This window comes from Elephantulus edwardii, unplaced genomic scaffold, assembly GCF_000299155.1.
Source record: "Elephantulus edwardii isolate Elephantulus edwardi_28Jun2011 unplaced genomic scaffold, EleEdw1.0 scaffold00056, whole genome shotgun sequence".
In the NCBI taxonomy this organism is placed as follows: Eukaryota; Metazoa; Chordata; class Mammalia; order Macroscelidea; family Macroscelididae; genus Elephantulus; species Elephantulus edwardii.
This window is the reverse complement of record NW_006399806.1, coordinates 59813-80417: the sequence shown is the minus strand read 5'-3', so window position 1 is coordinate 80417 and position 20605 is coordinate 59813. Positions and strand designations below refer to the sequence as shown.

Here is a 20605-nt window from a genome sequence, read left to right as displayed (position 1 = left end):
GACCGGTAGTGTAGCAATAATTCAGCAACTTCATTAGCTGTGGTGTTGTCAATAATTTGTATTATACATTCTGAGACATATAGATATAAATAAAATGCTGTATCACATAGTTACGTGTGTACTCCTCTAATAGCTAAGGGAGGGAGCTCTAGTGGCCTAGAGAGTAAGGAACTGCCCTGCCAACCCAAATGCAGGGGGTTTAAATCTTCCAGCTGCCACACAGGAAAGAAGATAAGTAATCTCCTCCCACATGACTTATAGTTTCTGAAAAACCACTGGAGAGTCACCTGTGAGCCAGTTCCCACTACTCAGCACATGACAGGGTACGGTTTTGATCTCTATTCACAGGGTAACATCTTAGCTTTTTAAGAACTTTAAGGTCACTTGGAGCAGTGCTATTCACTGCTTGGTTTCTCGACTGCTGCTTCCACGGATGTTGATTACTGACCCAAGAAGAATTAAACCACCGATGTCCATTTCTTACTCACTAGAAATTCATTACTATGCATATATGCTTTTTCCAAGACTGTCTTTACATTTTCTGTTAAACAAGAGATCTAAAATGAAATATAAATATTACTAGAGAAGCATTTCAAAGAAGTGGCTCCAACACCTGCAAACATTTTTTGCTAACTCAAATAATTTTAAAAATATTCACTAAAAAATTACTCACCAGGATGTAAGTGAACTGACATACACTTTGGAAAGTAAAGTAAAAAGCTTTAACAACATTTCTTTAAATGAACTAAGAATCATATTGGGAGCTGTGGTGGTGTAGTCCACAAGGAGTTGTGTTGCTAACACAAAGGTCACACTTCTATAGTGGTTCAAATCCACAAGCAGCTTCAGTGGAGAAAGCAATCTCTCCACCTTGCAATTTACAGCCTCAGAAACCCAACAAATGGTCCAACTCAATGACAAATAGAGATAGAAAATTCATAAAATTCATTAGTTCATTATCCTCTAACGTTTTGTAACTTCCAATTTTTTCATTTAGCATACAAAACTATAGAACCAAAAGTTATGCCATTATTTGCAAAAAGTAATTTGTTTCTCCCCTCCCTCAACCAATTTTCCATAACGCACCAAGATTACAAAACCTACTAAACTAAATAAACTAGTATAAAATATAATGTATATGAATGAATTGTATGAAACACAATGTAAATGAAAGATTGTATAAAACAATTTCTATGAATGAAATATATTGTAAAGGTCTTAGTTTATAAAAAAAAAATATTTAAAAAAAAAAACCCCACACTATTAAACTATAGGTTTGAATTGGAATATAGCATACCTTTGGAGAGAATTAATTATTTTATTGCTATTATTTGTCACAAAACATACAAAAATATCTTTTTTTTTTCCTTTAAGGCAGTAGTTTACTACTTTTTTCTTTCCTTATTCTTTATTCTTATTTTAATGTAGTGAGCCTTTCTTCAAAGTAAATCTTGTTTGGAATCCTATTATTTAAACCACAGAAAAATTGGAGTTGCTTTGGTTGAAGTCAGGAGTCAGCTCCACTCAGTTGGTGCTTGTTCCCCTGGTTTGTGAGCCTCCAGAGAATTCTTAGGAGACCTCTTACTTTCACTCTTTCCCTGTTTGACAGTTACTTGCAGGGTCAGGGTTTCTCTCATTCCTTTGCAGATCCATGCATTCTGTGTATGCACTGTATGCTTTTAAAGTGAAGGAGCTTGACACACTATAGGAAACAGTTGCGGAAACAAAAATATCTTAGAGTCATATATTCCCTGTTGGGCTAAATAAATTTTTACTTTATCTACTAAAATGCTTTTCTTTCTTTTTTAAAAAAGTTTTACGGTAATATGAATGGAAGTTTACCGAGCACATTGGTTTTCCACAGAACCCTTCATGCACTGCTCTGTGGCGTGGCACTGGAACAGCACTCTTCCCATTTCCCCATGATTCTTGTTTCCATTGATCCTTCTAGTTTCTCCTTTTATGCCTTCACTCATATACATTGTATTTCATTCATGTGCACTGTGTTTTATATAATTATGTATATACATTGTATTTATAGAATTAATTACTGTTGATCTATACCTATTATCACCCCATCTTCTCAAGTTCCCACTGAATCTTTCTTATTCCTTCACTCCCACTGCCACCCACAAACCTCTGCTACCCTAGTGATTTTCTTCCCTTCCTCTTTTTTTTGACCCCTGCTTCTTCTCTTCCTTTTTTGAACATTTATACACATCTTGTTCAGTTACCCTATTTTTCACAGTGGTCTTACGTAGTATTTGTCCTTTCATGACTAAGTTATTTCACTTAGCACAATGCTCCTGAGAGCTCTGTTGGCATAGTGACAGGAAGTTGTGCTGCAATGCCAAAGGCACTCAGTTCAAGGCCACCAGCTGCTCCATGGGAGAATGAACAATCTCTTCCAGAGCAATTATCTGCCTCTGAAAACCTGCTGCAGAGTCAGCTATGGGTTGGTTCAAACTTTATGGTACAAATCAACAACAATGCTCTTTAGACTTTCCCATGTTATATAGTGTTTTACAAAATAATTACTACTTTATCATATACAGTTTATCAGATAAAAATTTTCCATACTTACAGAATATAAATTTTTAAAAAGGAAAAAAGGTGCTGAACGATAAAAAAATGTAGTCATAACTTGCAAATGGCTGTAATTAGCATAATCATGCTGACCTGAATTTCCTCCCAGATGTCCTCATCCAATAAGGTAGCTGCTTTATGGTGCTGCAAAGGGACTATTAGGCAGTGGCCTTCCGTAAGGGAGCGGGAGTTGGGCAAACATAAATAAACCTAAAGAAAAAAAATTCCGAAAGTGAAATGTTACTGCTATTTTTCTCAGCTGTATACCTGCTTCTAAGTAATATGTTTATTTTAATATTTTGAAAGATACTATCAGGCAGCTTTTAATAATTTGGGAATTTAGAATGCAAGTTTCCATTTTCACTGTTACAAATCAGACAGAAGGTTACCATAACCTATGGCAGAATCAATGACGTTTTATCCTTAAGGAGAGGTAAGCTTTAAAAGACCTTACCTAACAATTTCCTCAAGCTACATGGCCTGGTAACTGTGATCTGAAGCCTCAGAAACCTGACAGAGGGACAGAGGGTCAGAATCGACTCCACAGCAGTGTGTTTGAGTTGTTGGAGTCTCTAATTAGCTGAAGCCTGGAAGTAGGAGCGGCATCCACTTCTGAAATGGCTTGCCTCCGGAAACCCTATGAACAATGCTCAGGCCTTTTGTTCATAGGGTCGCTATGAGTCGTCTACGACTCAACGGCACCAAACAACAACAATTAGCTGAGGCAAGAATTAAACAATTAAGAGGCACAGAAAGTGCCTTCATTATTACTTTAGCGGCTCCACTAAAGATGCCTATTTACATACATGTATTCCACCAGGTGCTCTGCTGGAGAAGGACAGGCAGCCTCCTCCTGTGTGATTAAACTGCCTCAAAAAACCCACTGGAAGGTCAGCTATGGGTCGGTTCTAACTTGATAACACAAAGCGAGTACTTAAAATGGAGGCCCTGGTGGCAGAGTGAAATGTATTGGGCTGCTAATCAAAAGGTCAGCAGTTGACCGCAGTGGCTCTGAGGGAGAAAGAAGGAGAAACCGAATAGAGTCCTTATGAGTAGGAATCCACTTAATGGCACTGGGTTTTATATTCACTTTTATTACCTAAAATGGATTTTATGTTTCTATTTTATATAAAGTCTTTAAATTTTTTTTTGTAAAATGTCAATTAGTATTTAAACTATAAACATATTTATGTATTTAATTAATGTATAAAATAATAAAAATTTTTTAAACTTCTGAGAGTAGATAAAGTTGGAGTAAATATGGATTTTTTCTTAAGTTTACAGTAAAATAACTATCATAGTCACAATTTAAAAATAAAGAAAGGGAAAGCTTAAGAGGCATGCACAGATCTGCAGGCAGGCGAGTCGCCCTGCTGTGCCTGTGGTCCTGTGATGCTGGCACCAGCACCAAAGAACCGGCTGAGCCACTGTGTGTGACAACCAGCCAGCCAAGATCCCATCCTGCTGCACCACCACAGGCCTCTGCTGGGCCTAGAAAAGGCATATGGCACCAGGACCTTATATACCCAATTGTCTCTACAGTTTGTTATTGGAAGTTTAACACCTTTCAGGTCATTATATTGGAGAATGATTTGCACGTTGCAATGTGGTGTTGGAGTTGTCCAGCTCTCAGATGCATGTGATTCAGAAGACCAAGGCTAACATCAGGCACACTTTAGTCTTCAGACTGACATCACTGCTCTTGAGTACCTATGAGAGAACCTCGGCTCGAAGGCACAGAACAAACAGCATATCTGGAAAATCTAACACACTGACATAAATAAAAAAACTAAACTTCATGAAAAAAGGATACTGCTCTAACTGTGCCAATCGCAGGGAAGATAACGTACTGAAAACAGCGCTATTGAGATGATTCTGACTAATACCAATTTTACAGAACAGATTCCAAGGCTGTAATCACTACGGGAGCCAACTGCCTGATCAATTTTCTGCAAAGTGGCTGGGAGGTTTGAACTTCTGACCTTCAGTTAGCAGTGTAACCACGGGGCTCTTTAATTACCAACAAAGGCAAATTAATGTCTAAAACCATTCTAAAAATTATTTAGAACAGGTATTAAAAATATTTTTTAAAAGAGAACTATATAAGAGAAACGATAAATACCTTAAGAAATAAATTGAATAGCAAAATAAGTAATGATTTTTCTTTTTCAAGAAAAAGCAGAGCCAATGATTGATCAATTAATAATTACTGAGGTATACTATAAGCCACACATTGTTCTATACGCTGGAAAATCAACAACAAACCAAGACATAAAAGTATCTTCCCAAAAGGGGCAATAAAGATAAACAGAGTATGTAACATGGTGATAAGAGTATCAAGAAAATCAAGAGAAGGGATAAATAGGAAAAGAGGACACTAGGGTGAAGTTTGGGATTAAAATCACCAATATAAGGGTAGACATCTAATAAACAAGTGAATCAAAGAAAAGATAATAAACTTCTTAAAATCATGACAACCTATGAAAACTAAAGCAGAATTCCATTCAAAATTAGGAGAAACTGCAGAAGCTGCTTTGGATTGAGTCTCATTGAGGTGATTTTAACACTGAAAAAGAGCCAATCATCAAATCAAGGTCACACAGCTGGTAGAGGGCAAAGCCAGAACGTGACACCAAGCACCTGGCTCGTGGATGAAGAAGGCCTTTCACAAGATGGAACAGTTACTGCAACAACGGCCCCGAGCACAGCAAGACTCACAGGACAGGACAGCATTGGCTCTGCTGTTCCTAGTGTCACTCTGAGTTGTGGTCAGCTCAATGGTACCTTACAACAATAAAAATACTTGGCTCTAAAGCCCAAAGCCTTATCCACTCCCGAAAACTATCTTTCTAAAAGGCAGAATCACACAAGAGACGAACTTCATGTCATTTCAATAATGACAGTCACTCTAAAAAATATTCTAATAACCATAAAAACTTGAAACACAAAATACTGAAAACATAAGGGAAGATGGATTCTTCAGAAAACATTAAAAGTAGGAAGAAAAAACAATCACGTCCAAGGCAGGAGCGGTCAGTAGGGAAGTGGCGGCAGAGGAAAGCTGACCGCTAGATGAGGGGACTGAGAACCAGCGTGTTAAAGTGACTGCCCCAAAGACACAAGTACAGGGTAGAGTGGAACAAGAACCCTCGCCTGTAACTCCAGAATCCAGACGTCTTCCCGTTATACTCTTCGGAAGCAGATTTTAAGATCTTGTGAACAGAAATGCCTAAAGTCAAAAGGAGCCGGAAAGCTCCCCCAGATGGTTGGGAGTTGATTGAACCAACTTTAGATGAATTGGATCAAAAGATGAGAGAAGCGGAAACAGAACCTCATGAAGGAAAGCGGAAAGTGGAGTCTCTGTGGCCCATCTTCAGAATCCACCATCAGAAAACCCGATACATCTTCGACCTCTTCTATAAACGCAAGGCCATCAGCAGAGAGCTGTACGAGTACTGCATCAAGGAAGGCTACGCCGACAAGAACCTGATCGCCAAGTGGAAGAAGCAGGGCTACGAGAACCTTTGCTGCCTGTGCTGCATCCAGACCCGGGACATGAACTTCGGGACCAACTGCATCTGCCGGGTCCCCAAAAGCAAGCTGGAAGTGGGCCAGATCATCGAGTGCACGCACTGCGGCTGCAGAGGCTGCTCAGGCTGAGCCCCCCACATGGACCTTGGACGGACTCTGCAGGCTCTGCCTACTTGCCTCTCTTCTCGGGAGCTGCTCTTCTCGACCCAGCACCCACCACCCCGGACCTGCTGGGACAGGGGCTCCCTTGGGAAGGCCTCGGTCACCAGCTGGAATTTGTAAAATAAAGCCTTTCAGTCTAGCCAGCAAAAAAAAAAGTAGGAAGAAAGAGGCAAATCAACTTATACTGAGAAATCTTTTCCTTAGGTTAATAAATGCTTCTTTCTTACCTTAACACCTATTGCAACAATAAGGTGCTTTGGAAACTGAGAACTGTCAAAACAGTATAGACATTTTTCCATTTGCGCAGCAAGGCTCTGGTGCTCAGCAATAGCTTTCTTCCTCTGCGTCTCTTCCTCTTCACCAAGGCAGCCTTTCTCGGCTGCTTTAGAGACAAACATGTCATCCAAAGTATAATAATCTCCATCAGTTTTTCCCATAAACTGAAAAAAAGAAAAAAACCAAAACACAAAAATTAAGTGCATCAGAAGGTGGTTAAGATTTTACTGTCATGTACACAACATGGGAGAGCCTTGGGAACATTATGCTAAGTAAAATATCTCAGTCACAAAAGGATAAATACTGCATAACACCACTGTTATAAAATAGGACAGACATGGGGGAGGTTGGAGAGAGACTGGGGAAAGAATGGATAGATAATAAATGCTGCATTAGAACAGATGAGGGGAAGAACTGTTTGAAAGGAATATATGATTAGGCATTATATGCACGAGAATAATCAGGAACAAGGTGTACATTGTGGGGTGGGCTGGGGAGGAGGAGGGAAGGGAAAGAAATTGTGTAACAGTGAATAAATTTTAAAAATAATAGAAAAAAATTTTACTGTAATGTAGCATTCTGAAATTATACCTCTAAATTCTATGATAAATCTTAGAAGAAAATGAAATGAGAAAAATGTAACCTTCAGACCTTACACACTACATTATGATTATCAACATCATCACTATCACACACAATTTATCATTTTATATTCCCTTGAGGCAGAAACCAATATTATTTCCACTTACTAGAGAAAGAAACGGAACCACTTTTAATCTCTCCTGTGCCCACTCTAATCTTACTTCCTTATTTTATAATGGTTATAGCAATATTATCTAAGAGAGTTCTACAACTTAGCCTTCACAACACAGGCATGCACAGCACAAGTAAGATCTTGGTGATTGCGAGTTGTCCTGCCAACCCAAAGCAGCACAGTTCGAATCCACCAGCTGTTCCTCAAGAAAAAAGATGGGCAATCTCCTCCTGTGTAACATAAAGCCTCTGAAAACCCACAGGAGGGTCAGCTATGAATCAGTCCCACCTGACAGCACAATACAACAATGCCATTACAAGTCTCTTTATGATGTGGGTTTGATCACATCTCTAGACACACTGTCACACTAGTACTCTAATTTCCAGTCATCCTATTTTCTGTTACCTTCAGGCTTTGTATATTTTTCTTTTACCAATCCTGTTCTCATTTTTGCCATTCTTATACTCATTCTTTAATCTCAGGTTTAATTGCCTGTTGTTAGGTGCAACTGGTTAGCCGTGACTCCTAGCAGTTGTGTGTACACCCAGCACAGTGCTGCCTCTTCCCCACGAGCACTGCCCAAGCCCACTGCCAGTCTTCCTCCCTCTTCCTGAGGGTTTTACCAAGCATGATGACGTTCCTCAGGGACTAGGTCCTCCTGATAACAAGTCCAAGCTATGTGACACAAAATGTCACCAATCTTGCCTCTCAAGAAGCACTCTGACTGCGTATCTTTCCAAACAGGCTAGAGTTTGTCTTTCTGGCAATTCATGTTATATTTTTTTAAATAACTCATAAAAACCATAATTCAAAGGCATCCATTCTTTGATCATCTTTACTTATTGTCCAGCTTCCACTTATCTATGAGCTGATAAAACTACGATGGCCTGGCTCAGCCATAGTCCTCAAAGCTACGTCTTTGCATTTTAATATTCTTAAAAGGTGCTTTGCAACAGATTTCCTCAAGGCAGCGTGTTGTCTGATTTCTTGACTACTGCTTCCACAGGCACTGATTGTTGGTCTCAGTAAAACGAAATCCCTGGCAACTTCAATCTTTTCTCCATTTATCTTAACAATGCTTACTGGTCCAACTGTGAGAATTTCTATCTTCTTTATGTTTCTTGGTATTGAGGTGTAATCCATGTTCATGAAGGCTGTAGTCTTTGATTTTCATCAATGCTTTAAGTCCTCCTCACTTCCAGCAGACAAGTTTATCTCATCTCCATAAGGAATCCTCCTCCAATCCTGATGCTGTATTCTTGTTTGCATAGCCCAGCTTCTCAAATTATGCGCTCCATATATAGATTAAGTAAGTATAGTGAGAGGATATGACCCTGATGCATAGCTTTGATGACTAAAGCAAAAAAAACTAAATATACGTTTCTAAATAACCCATTGAACAGACATGAACATGAAAAATAGCAAGTATTTTAAACTAAAACAAAAATATACCATACCCAAATTTGAAAGATGCTCCTAAAGCAGTACTTAAGAAAAATTAAGGGACTAACAATCAAAGAAGAAAATTAACTTGAAAAATAAATATAAAACCAACTTATGATATTTAAACAGACAGCTAATAATATCTACTGGCAGAATTACAATACATATTCATATAAAATAATTGTGCCATTCTACAAAACAGCCCACTGTTAATAAAATCAGTTCATAAACGATTAAGAAATGCATTTAAATCAAATGTTCTACACGTGGAAGATAATACTTCTACTCTTTAATTTTCTGTTCTCTGCCAAACTTTTATTTGTAACATTTGAACTAAATAGAGTAGTAGTGTTCCCAATTAGACTTGACTGACACTTCTCATTTAACAATAACTATTTCTTTGCCAGGCTCTAATTATTTGCATTTTTCCCCCATTTAGTTTTCTTCAGGGTTTGATGCAAAAATCTAAATGAGAGGAAGAGTCATTCTATTTACTAAATCATTAATAGCTTCTGTGTATGTCAAGAAAGAGAAAAATTAAAATAGTTCCATGTTCTATTCTCTGAACTTCAGCCCACTTTATTATTGACAACAGTAATCAACATTTTGTTAATGGTGATGCTGTTAACAGATAATAGAACATATATTCAGTAAAAGGGAGTAAAGGTGAACAAAACTGCTGGGAAAGAGGGAAGTGGGTGAGGAACAAGAACCAGGGCATGAAAATACCCTTCTTACTCATTTAGATAGAATTCTAAAGAAAGCTGATGATTTTCTATAAGCCCAAGACACCACACCATAAATCTTAAACCTCGAAGAATCTCTTTTCCAAATAAATCTGAAAACAGTGGTAAAGTGGCTGTACCAACGGTGAATCCATAACACAGCCCCATCCCCTTGGGGGAATCATTCAGCTATATGAGTATACTCGACCATTTCTATCACGGATGGGCAATGCTTTGCTGTTATTTTTCAAACAGATATGTAGTCTGGATAATATTTGTCTTCCTCATAAGCACTGCTTCTGCATTTAAGTCTAATATTCTGTATTAGAAGACAGTACTACTATATCTTAACTTTATGTTCCCTGCCAAACTGTAAACTTGCAGAATGTCTTATCTACCATCATGGTATTCCACGTACTGCTTTTGACCAAGGAACTAATTACACAGCAAATGAAAAATGGCAATGGGTGTATACATATATAATTCACTCTGTCTCATATCACATTGCTGGAACCCTGATGGTTCAGTGCTTGTGTTTGGCTGTTAACTAAAATGTTGGTGGTTCAAACTCACCAGCAGCTCCACGACAAAAAGACATGGCAGTCTCCTTTTGTAAAGATTGTTATTGTATACCATCAGGTCAGAATCAAGACTGCCCATCTTCCTCCTGCAGAGCAGCTGGTGAATTCGAACCACATGCCTTTGGATTGGCAGTGCAGCTCCTTGCCACTAGGTCAGAGCTCCCGTTGCAAAGATTACCATCTTGGAAATCACAGTAAGCAATACTAAATAACCCATGGACTGCTCCTTGGAGGCAAAAGAGGCAAAGCTTTGTCTTTCATACTCTGGACATGTAAGTAGGTGAGGCTATTCCTTGGAAAGGGACATCATGCTTGGAAAGATAGGGAATCAGTGAAGGAGAGGAAGACTCATAATGAGATGGACTGACATGGTGACTTAGCAATGGGCTCTAGTGTCTCAGAGATGATGAGGATGGCACAGGATAAGGCAGGGTTCAAGTCGGTTCACAGGGTCACAGTGAGTCATACTCAACTCAACAGCATCTAACAACAGCAATCCTTTTTCATGGTCTAAGTCAGAATTGACTTGATGGCACACAATAATGACAACGTCATGTTCCCTGTCATCTTCAGATAGCTGGCTGGCTAGAAGAGTAAAGTTACTTTGAAGATTCACTTTTAAGCGCTGGGTAGTTGACAACACCTTGAGGGACTACAGTGAAGCCCTTCAGGATGAACTATGTACTTTAAGTAAGCATCCAAAATACAGTCATAATCTGCCATAATCAGGATTCACAGAGTTAGAAGTTAAATTGCTTGGTATATCCCAGAGATAGACGTCCACAATAGCAGGTGCCTGCCATTTCAAGATAAATAAATCCAATGTAAGGGCCACTGTAAACCAAGAAAATGGAATTCTAGCAGGCATGAAAACCTTTCACTTTTTTATGAAATACCTCTTCACTTGCAGCTTTCATGTAGGTGCATACACTTAGATGTGTGTGTCTAGTTGTGAAAATGTATCAGTGGCTCTAAAGGAGGAAGATGGCAAGCTCTTCTCATTAAGATTTACAGCTTCAGAAACTGAGAGAGGGTTATTATGTGTTAATGAACTATTAATGTCACTGGTAAGGCTTCTAGTCAAGTAGGCTACTGTTAAGTTTTTGGAGAGTCAAAAGTAATAGGGACAATGGATTGACACTCCAAACTCCAGAACTTCAGGGATAAAGCCTTTGCATGTATTTTTCTCAGCAACGTGCACATATTTAACAACTGAATTAATTTTTGCTATTTATTTAAGGATCTTTTTTCTTCCAACTAGTCTATAATCTTCTTAAGAGCAAATCTTCATGTGTCAATGTACTTCCAATAAGAGAATATATCACACAATGAAATGTAATTAATAAATATTTGTTGACTCAGTGAACTAATACATAAAGTCTTACTCTGTATCAGCTACTGACTTGTTACTTCTCTTATGGCCTAAGATCTGTTTTCACAGGAAGCACTAAGCAAGAGAAGTACCTAAATTCAAAGGTACTTTCTATGATAATGTTGTCAATGTTGTTGTTATGTGCCGTCGAGTCACTTGTGACTCATAGTGACCCTATGTACAACAGCCCTAAACTCTGCTCTGTCCTGTGCCAATCGCACCATCTCTGACACTCCCATCCAGATTATCCCAGTCACTGAATCAATCTACCTCATAGAGAGCCTTCCCCTCCTGCACTGTCCCTCCACCCTCCCAAGCATGATGTTCCTCTCCAAGGACCAGTCTCTCCTCACAACATGTCCAAAGTATGTTGACAGAGCCTCAGAACCCTTTCCAGGACGAATCTGTTTGTTTTCCTAGCAGTCCATGGTATTCTCAATACTCTTCTCCAGCACCACAGCTCAAAGGCATCAATTCTCCTTCTATCCTCCTTGGTCACTGTCCAACTCTCTGATGCATAACAAGTGATTGCGAAGACCATGGCCTGTATCAAATGCATCTTAGTCTCCAGGGAGACATGACTGCTCTTCAGTACTTTTGAGAGGTCCCTAACAGCAGACTTTCCCATGGCAATGCGCCTTTTAATTTCCTGGCTGCTGGTGCCAAGACTGTTGACTGTGGAGCCAAGCAAACTAAAGCTGTGAACAATCTCAATCTCTTCACCATCCATCCCAATGCTGCCAATTTGTCCAGTGGTGAGAATCTTTGTCTTCTTGACATTGAGCCTTGATCCATATTGGAGGCTGCAGTCCTTGACCCTCTGCAACAGGTGCTTCAGGTCCTCTTCAGTTTCAGCAAGCAGGGTTATGTCATCTGCATAACACAGATTGTTGATAAATCGTCCACCAATCTTGACCCTACATTTCTCCTCATAGAGCCCAGCCTCCCGGTTAATCTGTTCTGCATATAGGTTGAAAAGGTATGGAGATAGGATGCAGCCTGGCGTACGCCTTCCCAATTTTGAACCATGAAGTGTTCCCTTGCTCTGTTCTGACGACTGCCTCCAGGTCCAAGTATCCAGACCGAATAGCTTCCATTTAATAAGAATAAATTAAAAAAAAATAAATACAGGGTAATGAAGCTTTAATAGTCCCTTTAAAAAATTTGACATATCTATACTATAAACCAAAGATATTATTAACTCAAAAAATGCAATAACTTAGTTATTCTAAAGTTTTTGGGTTTTAGTGTTATTTCACAATTTTCATAGAGCTGATTATAATTACCAAACCTATAAAAACTGTTACCATGCTTAAGTTAATTATTCGTTTTGATGAACTGAAAAGTCAAAGAATGCCAAATTAGCATTTCCATATTACCTTACAATTCTGTTGGCACTATCACATACAGGTAGGGATAGAAACTGCTTTGTGAATGAAAAAAAAATCTGCTTTCTTATGAGAAATTGTCCAATATGATTCAAGTCTATCTTCATTACATACAAGTCAATGAGAAAAACAACAACGAAAAAGACATAAAAAGTCAGCACAGTGCTGGAAAGAGTGAAGGAAGGACAATGTGAAATGAATGGACAGGGGGGTATCAACAGATGCTTTATAAACTTTTAACCAAATCACAACTTTTAAACAGTTAACACAAGTAACCAGCAAGAGAAGGGATGGTGTTCGAGCTTTTCTGTTGGCTGCTACAGTCAAATCAGCTTGTCCTGTGAATGACGCAGGGAGCTCGAGCAGTGCAGTTAGCAAAGTGCTGCTCTAAAAACAGAGGCGGCTCTTCTCTGATAGCCAGAATCCATCAGCAGCTCCTCGGGGGGGGGGGGGGGAGATGGCCACTCTCGTCTGATGATTTAAAGCCTCAGAAACCCAAATAAGGGTCAGCTGTAAATCAATTAACTTGATGGGGAACAAGTGTACAAAGTGAGTTAACTAGAAGGTCTAGTGCTACGGTGTCTGTGTGTCCCATGCTGTTATATGAAAAGGTCAGTGGTTTGAGTCCATCAATGAGAGAAAGATGGACTGTCTCCTCACATCAGAATGTACAACTTTGGAAACTCAATGGAGGGTCATTTTGAACTGAAATCAATCCAGTGTCAATGGGTTGAGTTAAAATAACGTAAAGGAAACAACTGGCTTGGATAAAAACAACATCTTGTCTCAAAATTTTAATACAATACTATAACAAATTCAAGCACTCTGGTGGCCTAGTTGGTAAGGAACTGTGCTGCCAACCCAAAAAATATGGTTTTAATCTACCTACTGTTCCAAAGGAAAAGGATGAATAATCTCCTGTGCAATTTATAATCTCTGAAAAACCACTGAAGTGTCAGCTAAGAGTCAGTCCCAACTTGGCAGTGCCTAACAACAATATAACAAATTCAACAATATATAAGTTGGCCGAGTAACACTTGCTTAAAAATCTAAATAGTATCTGTGTTAGTTGAACACACAAAAGTTCAGTTTACAAATGTACTCAACTATCAGTTCTAGCTATTTTCTGAGGAAAACTATTAGAATAGGTCAACCATATAGAGAACAAAACAGTAAGCATTTATTTGCAAATAGTGTTCTTAAACGCAGGTAGGTACACAAAAAGTATACATTTATTATGTACCTAAGATCTAAGGCAGGCTATTCTATGTAGAGCTTTTTTTTCATAAAATGCATTTAAAAGGGGTAATATCATACCGTTGTTGTTAGGAATTGTTAAGTCAACTATGCCTCACAGTGATCCATGAACAACAGATTAGAACTTTCAATTAACCATATCCTATATATTTATTTTTTTTACTGATATTTTAACAAAGGTTTACAGAAAACTTGGATTTCCATTCATTCACTGTTGCTCATTTTCCTCCCTACACTTCCAAGTTCGCTTTTCTCTTTAAAAAGATTCTTTCATTTTTGGACAATTTCCTCCCTCCCTCTGCTTCCTATATTTCATATATTTAATCTAAAACCCTTAATTTAGAAAAATTGAGATCTTATTTTGTAAATAAAAGTTTCCAGAATGGCTAAAATAGACTGTGAATACAACTTACATGAACCTAAAATCTTTGATAACTTCTGCAGTATTGTAGTTCCTATAATTCTAAGAATCTTGAGTTTAAAAAAAAATACCAAAGATTTTAAATGTTTGGAGAAACTGGTCAAATGAGGTGTAATTAACTGCCAAATTAGTTATTACTAAAAGTGATCCCTTATATCATTAAAAGACCTCACAATGTATAAATCTAGCAAGAGTAACACACAGCATATATTATTTGTTCTCTTAATGTAATAAATAATGGCAAATATGCAAAACAAAAAACAAATCATGATCATTCTATCATGGCCAAAAGACAAAAAACAAAAAAGCAAATTCTATTCATTTTCTGCTGTTCTAACATAGGGCAGAAGAAAAATCCATGAGTACTTTAACATGTTATATTTGCTATTTATAACCTCCAATCTTGGATGAATGGGTCCTCACCACTAACTGGAAATCAATACAGGAAGCAGAGCTCTCACATCAACTCAATCACAGGCTCACATAAAGGCCATTTTATACCTTTTCTCAGACCCTAACACTTCTTTTCCATCATCACTCTCAGATGAAAACGTTAACTTTTGTAATACTAGAAAACACCCAAAGCTACTACTGTCCCTTAAGTCTTGACTCATAGTGAAGTGAATGGTTTGTCTCCAAGAATGTCAGTCTTTATGGCAGGAGATAGTCCAACTTTCTCCCACAGAGCACCTGGTGTATTGGCACCTCGACTTTATAGTCAGCAAATGTACCAACAGGGTTCCTTATTATTATAATAAATGAACAGCAACCAAGAGATTCCAGATGCTAGATTTCTATTTTCCACCAAATCTAAGTTCTCTATTCCACCATGTGCACATAAACACACACAAATACACATAGACATTTTGTTTACCTTTCTTATAACTCTCATTAAACTGATTTTTTGACCAAGTAAAACATTCACAGAACTGAAACATACATATTATATATGTGAAAAAACATATAATGGAAAAATTTCCCTTTCTGCCTTTCAGGTAACCTGTTTCAAAGTTCACCACCACCAGTAAATATTTGTTGCCTTTTAAGCCTTATCTCTGTTGCTACTATCTAACTTGGTAATTTTAGAGCAAACTTAGCAACAGGCAATATGTAAATGACTATGTTCTGAGAAAATTGTATTGGTAAAACAAGGGGGGAAGATCCATTTTTTTCTTCAGGGTCATAATTTGCCAGTCTTAGTTATATATCTTAAATATAATGTCTCTTCTACAAAATATTTAAATTAATGCTTTAAAAAGAGATGGCAAGAAAAAAAATGTAATCTGAAATAAAGTTTCATACTGCTTATTCTCCATAATAATGTGATAAGATATATTTTCATGTTAAGTTAGCATTATTTAAAAATGCCTTTTTTTACAACCAATAACATTACTTCCCAGATATTTTCTGCTACCTTCTAATGACATAGTTATGAAGAACTAAAGGAGCATTAAGATAAGGTAGACCAATGCTAACATTTTACCAATTATTAAACTCTGACCTTAAACTAAACACTTGTTCCTGTTTTACAGAAAATTTCAACTTATAAGTCAAAGTTTAGAGAAAATTAGCTCTCCACAAGTAAATTATTCGTAGATTGACTAACTAGCTTCTCTAACTTCAAAGAAATCCCAGAAATTATCTTACCTTAGATGCCATTCTCATAAAAAGCTTGTTTTGGTCTCCCGCTGTTCCCATTTTCTCGTTTTTGACTAAATCATTCAGGCTGAGATTATCATCATCATGAAAATATCGGACCCTTTCTTTCTCTTCATGGGTTGAAGCCTGCAGAAAAACAAACATTACTGATTTAGTGAAAACATGAGACCTGATGCATTTTTAATCGATTATGTATAAATTTAATATTAAATCTACACATTCCACTAATCTGTAACTTCAGCTTAACCTTGTTCTTTCTGCTTTCATGTGGATGAATGTCCACTAGAGGAACATTTCTTAGTTTGCCTGCCCCTTTTCTTCTCTCTTCCTCAGGGATAGAAGTATTTCTGGTCTCTGATTAATTATTTGGGAGAAAAGATAAGAATTTCTCTATCTCATCTTCTTTCCTCTCTTGCTATGCTCTTCTTCTCGGCAGTAAAATTCCCCACTATTGTGGAGGAATACTTAGGTTAACTAGAGAACATGTAAGTGTACCTAAAACAGAAAAGAAGTATTAGCTAGCCCACTTGTAATTATTAAGACTATGCTTTCTAAGCAGAAATAAAACTGCTCTTTTGACTCCCATCCAACACAACCTTGTTTCTTCTTTTTGGTTGGTTCCATACTCAGGTGTGAGAGAAAAAAAAGTAAGAAATGTTACTACTGGACTTCCAAAGGCAACTTCTTTAATGTTGTTTTTACATTTCCTTACCCAAATGAAATCCAGACTTTAACTTCTTTGAAATCTTTGAAACTATGTCCTCAATATGTTTTGTTTTTGTTGTTTATCATCAAATCGGATCCAAATGGCACAGGAGGAGATTGCCCCTCCTTCTCCATTGGAGCATCTGGTGGATTCAAACTGCACATCTTTGGGACTGCAGCACAGCTTCTTGCCACTAGGCTACCAGAGCTCCCTTGTTCTCAATATTTTTCTGAACAGTAAAATTCATGTCTTTGTTTGCTTAAACCTCATCATTCCTTGGCTCCAGACTCAATTTCTGGCCTTTTTGTCCTTTCACTAAACTCCAAAAGCAAACCTCAACCTTCAATGGCTGTATCTACCTTCTTTAACTCCTGTGCCAAGACTTCTTGGTAATATGTAACCTATAAAGGAATTTCCATGACATGACCATGTGTCTGCAGCTCCCTAGTCAGGTCTTCCTGTCATTTCCCATAGCAAATCATTGGAGCCTTCACTATTCTCTTGCCTCATCTCTCCTCCTGACTCCTCCCACTCCTTTAGAAGAACTGTTAGTCTCACTCTGTATTTGTTGAATGAATAAATAATATTCCCTAATACTGTAATATTTGGAAGCAGGAGTGGTATCCACTTTCTAAACAACACGCCTCTGGAAACTCTATGAACTTTGATAAGTGTTGACAGTAATAGAAAGTCTTCAGGCCTTTTGTTCATAGGGTCACTAGAATCATGCTCAACTTGAAGGCAATCAACAACAACAATAACAGAAGTATAATAAGTGCTTCACATAAAAATTCTGAATAATCCTGAATGTACTCAATTTCTATTTATGTGAAGTTTGCAAATTTAAAGCAAAAATTTAATTTGAGAAAACGCAGTATGTTGTTTTTGATAGCCTCAAACTAATACTAAAAGCTAATTGTTAGTGCCCAAAGGGGGAATGGGATTAGGGGTAAGGGAAGTTAGGTTTCTCAAGGATTACAGCACTCACATAATTTCTTCTTAAATCATCACTGTATTGTGCTTGCTTCGGCAGCACATATATTAAATCATCACTGTGTTCACGTACTCCCTCACCAGATCTCAAATTAGCTATCATAATACAAAAAAACCATTTGGGAGACAAACATATTCCCAAAGTGCTGTGGTGAAGTATTCAAAATAAGTTTATGTATAAACAATGTCAATGAAATGTATGCTGTTATTGAGTATCATCAAGTCAGAACCAACCCATAGGTGACCCTCTAGTGAGTTTTCAGAGGCAGTCATAGGGAAGAGACTGCCCATCCTTCTTCCACAGAGCAGCTCAAAGTCAAAGAAATGTGTACTAGGACTAAAATTGCATCAATCATTTAAAAGTTGCAATTATTTTTTTTAAATGTTATTTCATTTTAGTCAAAGATTCATTGTTGTTGTTGTTGTTGTTGTTGCTGCTGTTATGTGCCATCAAGTTGCTTGCGACTCATAGCGACCCTATGTACAAGAGCCCCAAATGCCATTCTATCCTGTGCCAACCTCGCCATGTCAAACACACTCATTCCCACCACTCTTCTGTGCTGTCGCTCCACTCTCCCAAACATGATGTCCCTCTCCAAGGACCAGTACCTCCTTGCAACATGCCCAAAGTATGTCCGACGAAGCTTCAGAATCCTTGACTCCAAGGAGCATTCTGGCTTCACCCTCTCCAGGACAAACCTGTTTGTTCTCCCAGCAGTCCATGCTATATTCAATACTCTTCTCCAGCACCACAGCTCAAAGGCATCAATTCTCTTTCTATCATTCTTATTCACTGTCCAATTCTCCAATGCATAGCATGTAACTGCAAAGACTATAGCCTGGATCAGGTGCACCTTAGTCTCTAGCCTGATGTCATTGCTCTTCAGTACTCTTGAGAGATCCCTCACAGCTGACTTTCCCAATGCAATTTGTCTCCTGGTTTCCTGGCTGCTGTTACCAAGAGTGTTGACTGTGGAGCCAAATAAACCAAAACTGTTAACTATTTCAATCTCTTCACCACCCATACTGATGCTGCCAATTGGCCCAGTGGTGAGAATCTTTGTTTTCTTTATATTGATCTTCAATCCATATTGAAAAATCAAATTCTCATGGGCTCAACTTCCTAAAACCATAAATATTGGATGAACGCCTTAAAATAGTTTATAAACCTTAATCCAAAAAAAATCACCTATAGTCTTCTTAAAACCAAACAACACTTTAGCTTAACTAGTAAAAAATGTCTGCCTTCAGCATTATAGTCTTTTAAGAACTATCTACAGGAGATCAAGTTGGTAAGAGTAATTTGAAAGGTTAGATGTGAGTAAAGGATGAAAACCTAAAAAAATAAAAGGTGTAATGATGGTACAACTCTAACAGTGTAATCATTACTAAACAGTACCTACAGAATCTGTGAAACTGCTGTACGTTTTGCTTGCTGTGTATAGTCTCAAAAGCAAAGGTGTTAAGACCATACTCATACAGACATACGAAAGGGAAATAAGTTGTAAAGTGTAAAATAAAATGTAGTTTAATCAGATATTCTGCAAAAAAGAGATCATTAAGAATAAAACTATAAAAGGAGCTCTGGTGGCCTAGTGGCAAGAAGCTGCACTACAATCCCAGAGGTGCGCAGTTCGAATCCACCAGATGTTCTGCTGAAGGAGGGGCAATCTCCTCCTGTACCAGTCAGATCTGATTTGATGGTACACAAACACAAAACAAAGAAACAAAAAAAAATTTTTTAAAAAAGAATAAAACTATATTAATTTTACAATTTCCTATTTTACTACTGTTTGCAGCAGAACACTGTTTTAGAAAATACTATGTAGTTTGATGCAAAGAAAGCTCTGAGATTTTGAAATGATAAATATGAATGAATGAATGAATGAGTAAAGCTAGAAAGGTAACCACACCATCTGTCTCCTCCTCTTTCCTCCCTTTGGCTCTGGGGTTTTTCCTGGCGTGTTGACAGGCCACACTTGACCAGACTGATCCGTCCTCATAAGGATCACTTCTTGCAGATCTTCATTCTGTGAAAAGATTTAGACAGAGTGCTGACATATAATAACAATAATATAAGGATGATTCTATTCTTCACATGATATTATAGACTACTTAAGTTTCCTGTATTTCAATTATGCAGTATTCTGTAAAATGACCATAATCTTTAAAAAAAAGGGGAGGGAAATGTATTTTACTATAAAAATAATATTTTAAAGCAATCACAGAAGCAGATATCAAAGTCTTTATCTAGAAAGTACCAAAGGATGATGGAGTATGTACCAATAATCAACCAAAAATTATAGAAAAGGGCATATCACTAAGCACCCCAAATGAAAACATCCTCATGACTCCCCAGAAAAAAACAAGAAAAAAGGGGCATATCACTAATAAAACAAACGAGTTGGAAACAATCCAAGTGTCCATCAACAAATGAATGGAAAGAAAAGCTGTGGTATATTCATACTATAGAGTACTATGCAGCATTGAAAAACAAAGAACTCATGGAATATTATACAAAATGGGTGACCATGGAGGACATTATGCTGAGTGAAATATCTCAGTCACAAAAAGACAAATATTGTATAATGCCACTATTATAAAACAGGACAGACAAGGGGGTTTGGGGGAAACTAAGAAAAGGGGATAAATAATGTACGCAGCATTGAAACATATAAGGGAGTGAACTCTATAAAAGGAATATATGATTAGGTATTATTGGTATGACAAAGGTCCAGAAAAAGAGCTGCA

General features: G+C 37.7%; 1 protein-coding gene and 1 pseudogene across 1 annotated transcript in view; one reads left to right on the top strand and one right to left on the bottom strand.

Moving 5' to 3' along the window:
* CWF19L2 (CWF19-like 2, cell cycle control (S. pombe)) overlaps positions 1 to 20605 on the bottom strand; it is an 85923-nt gene that overhangs the window by 13968 nt on the left and 51350 nt on the right. The window contains exons 12-15 of the mRNA XM_006887288.1: positions 19768 to 19884; positions 16144 to 16281; positions 6507 to 6719; positions 2680 to 2796 (exon numbers count right to left, since the gene is read on the bottom strand). Of these exons, the coding sequence (XP_006887350.1) occupies positions 2680 to 2796; positions 6507 to 6719; positions 16144 to 16281; positions 19768 to 19884 (585 nt within the window). The remainder of the gene's footprint in view (positions 1 to 2679; positions 2797 to 6506; positions 6720 to 16143; positions 16282 to 19767; positions 19885 to 20605) is intronic.
* On the top strand, positions 5812 to 6246 carry LOC102859678 (annotated as a pseudogene).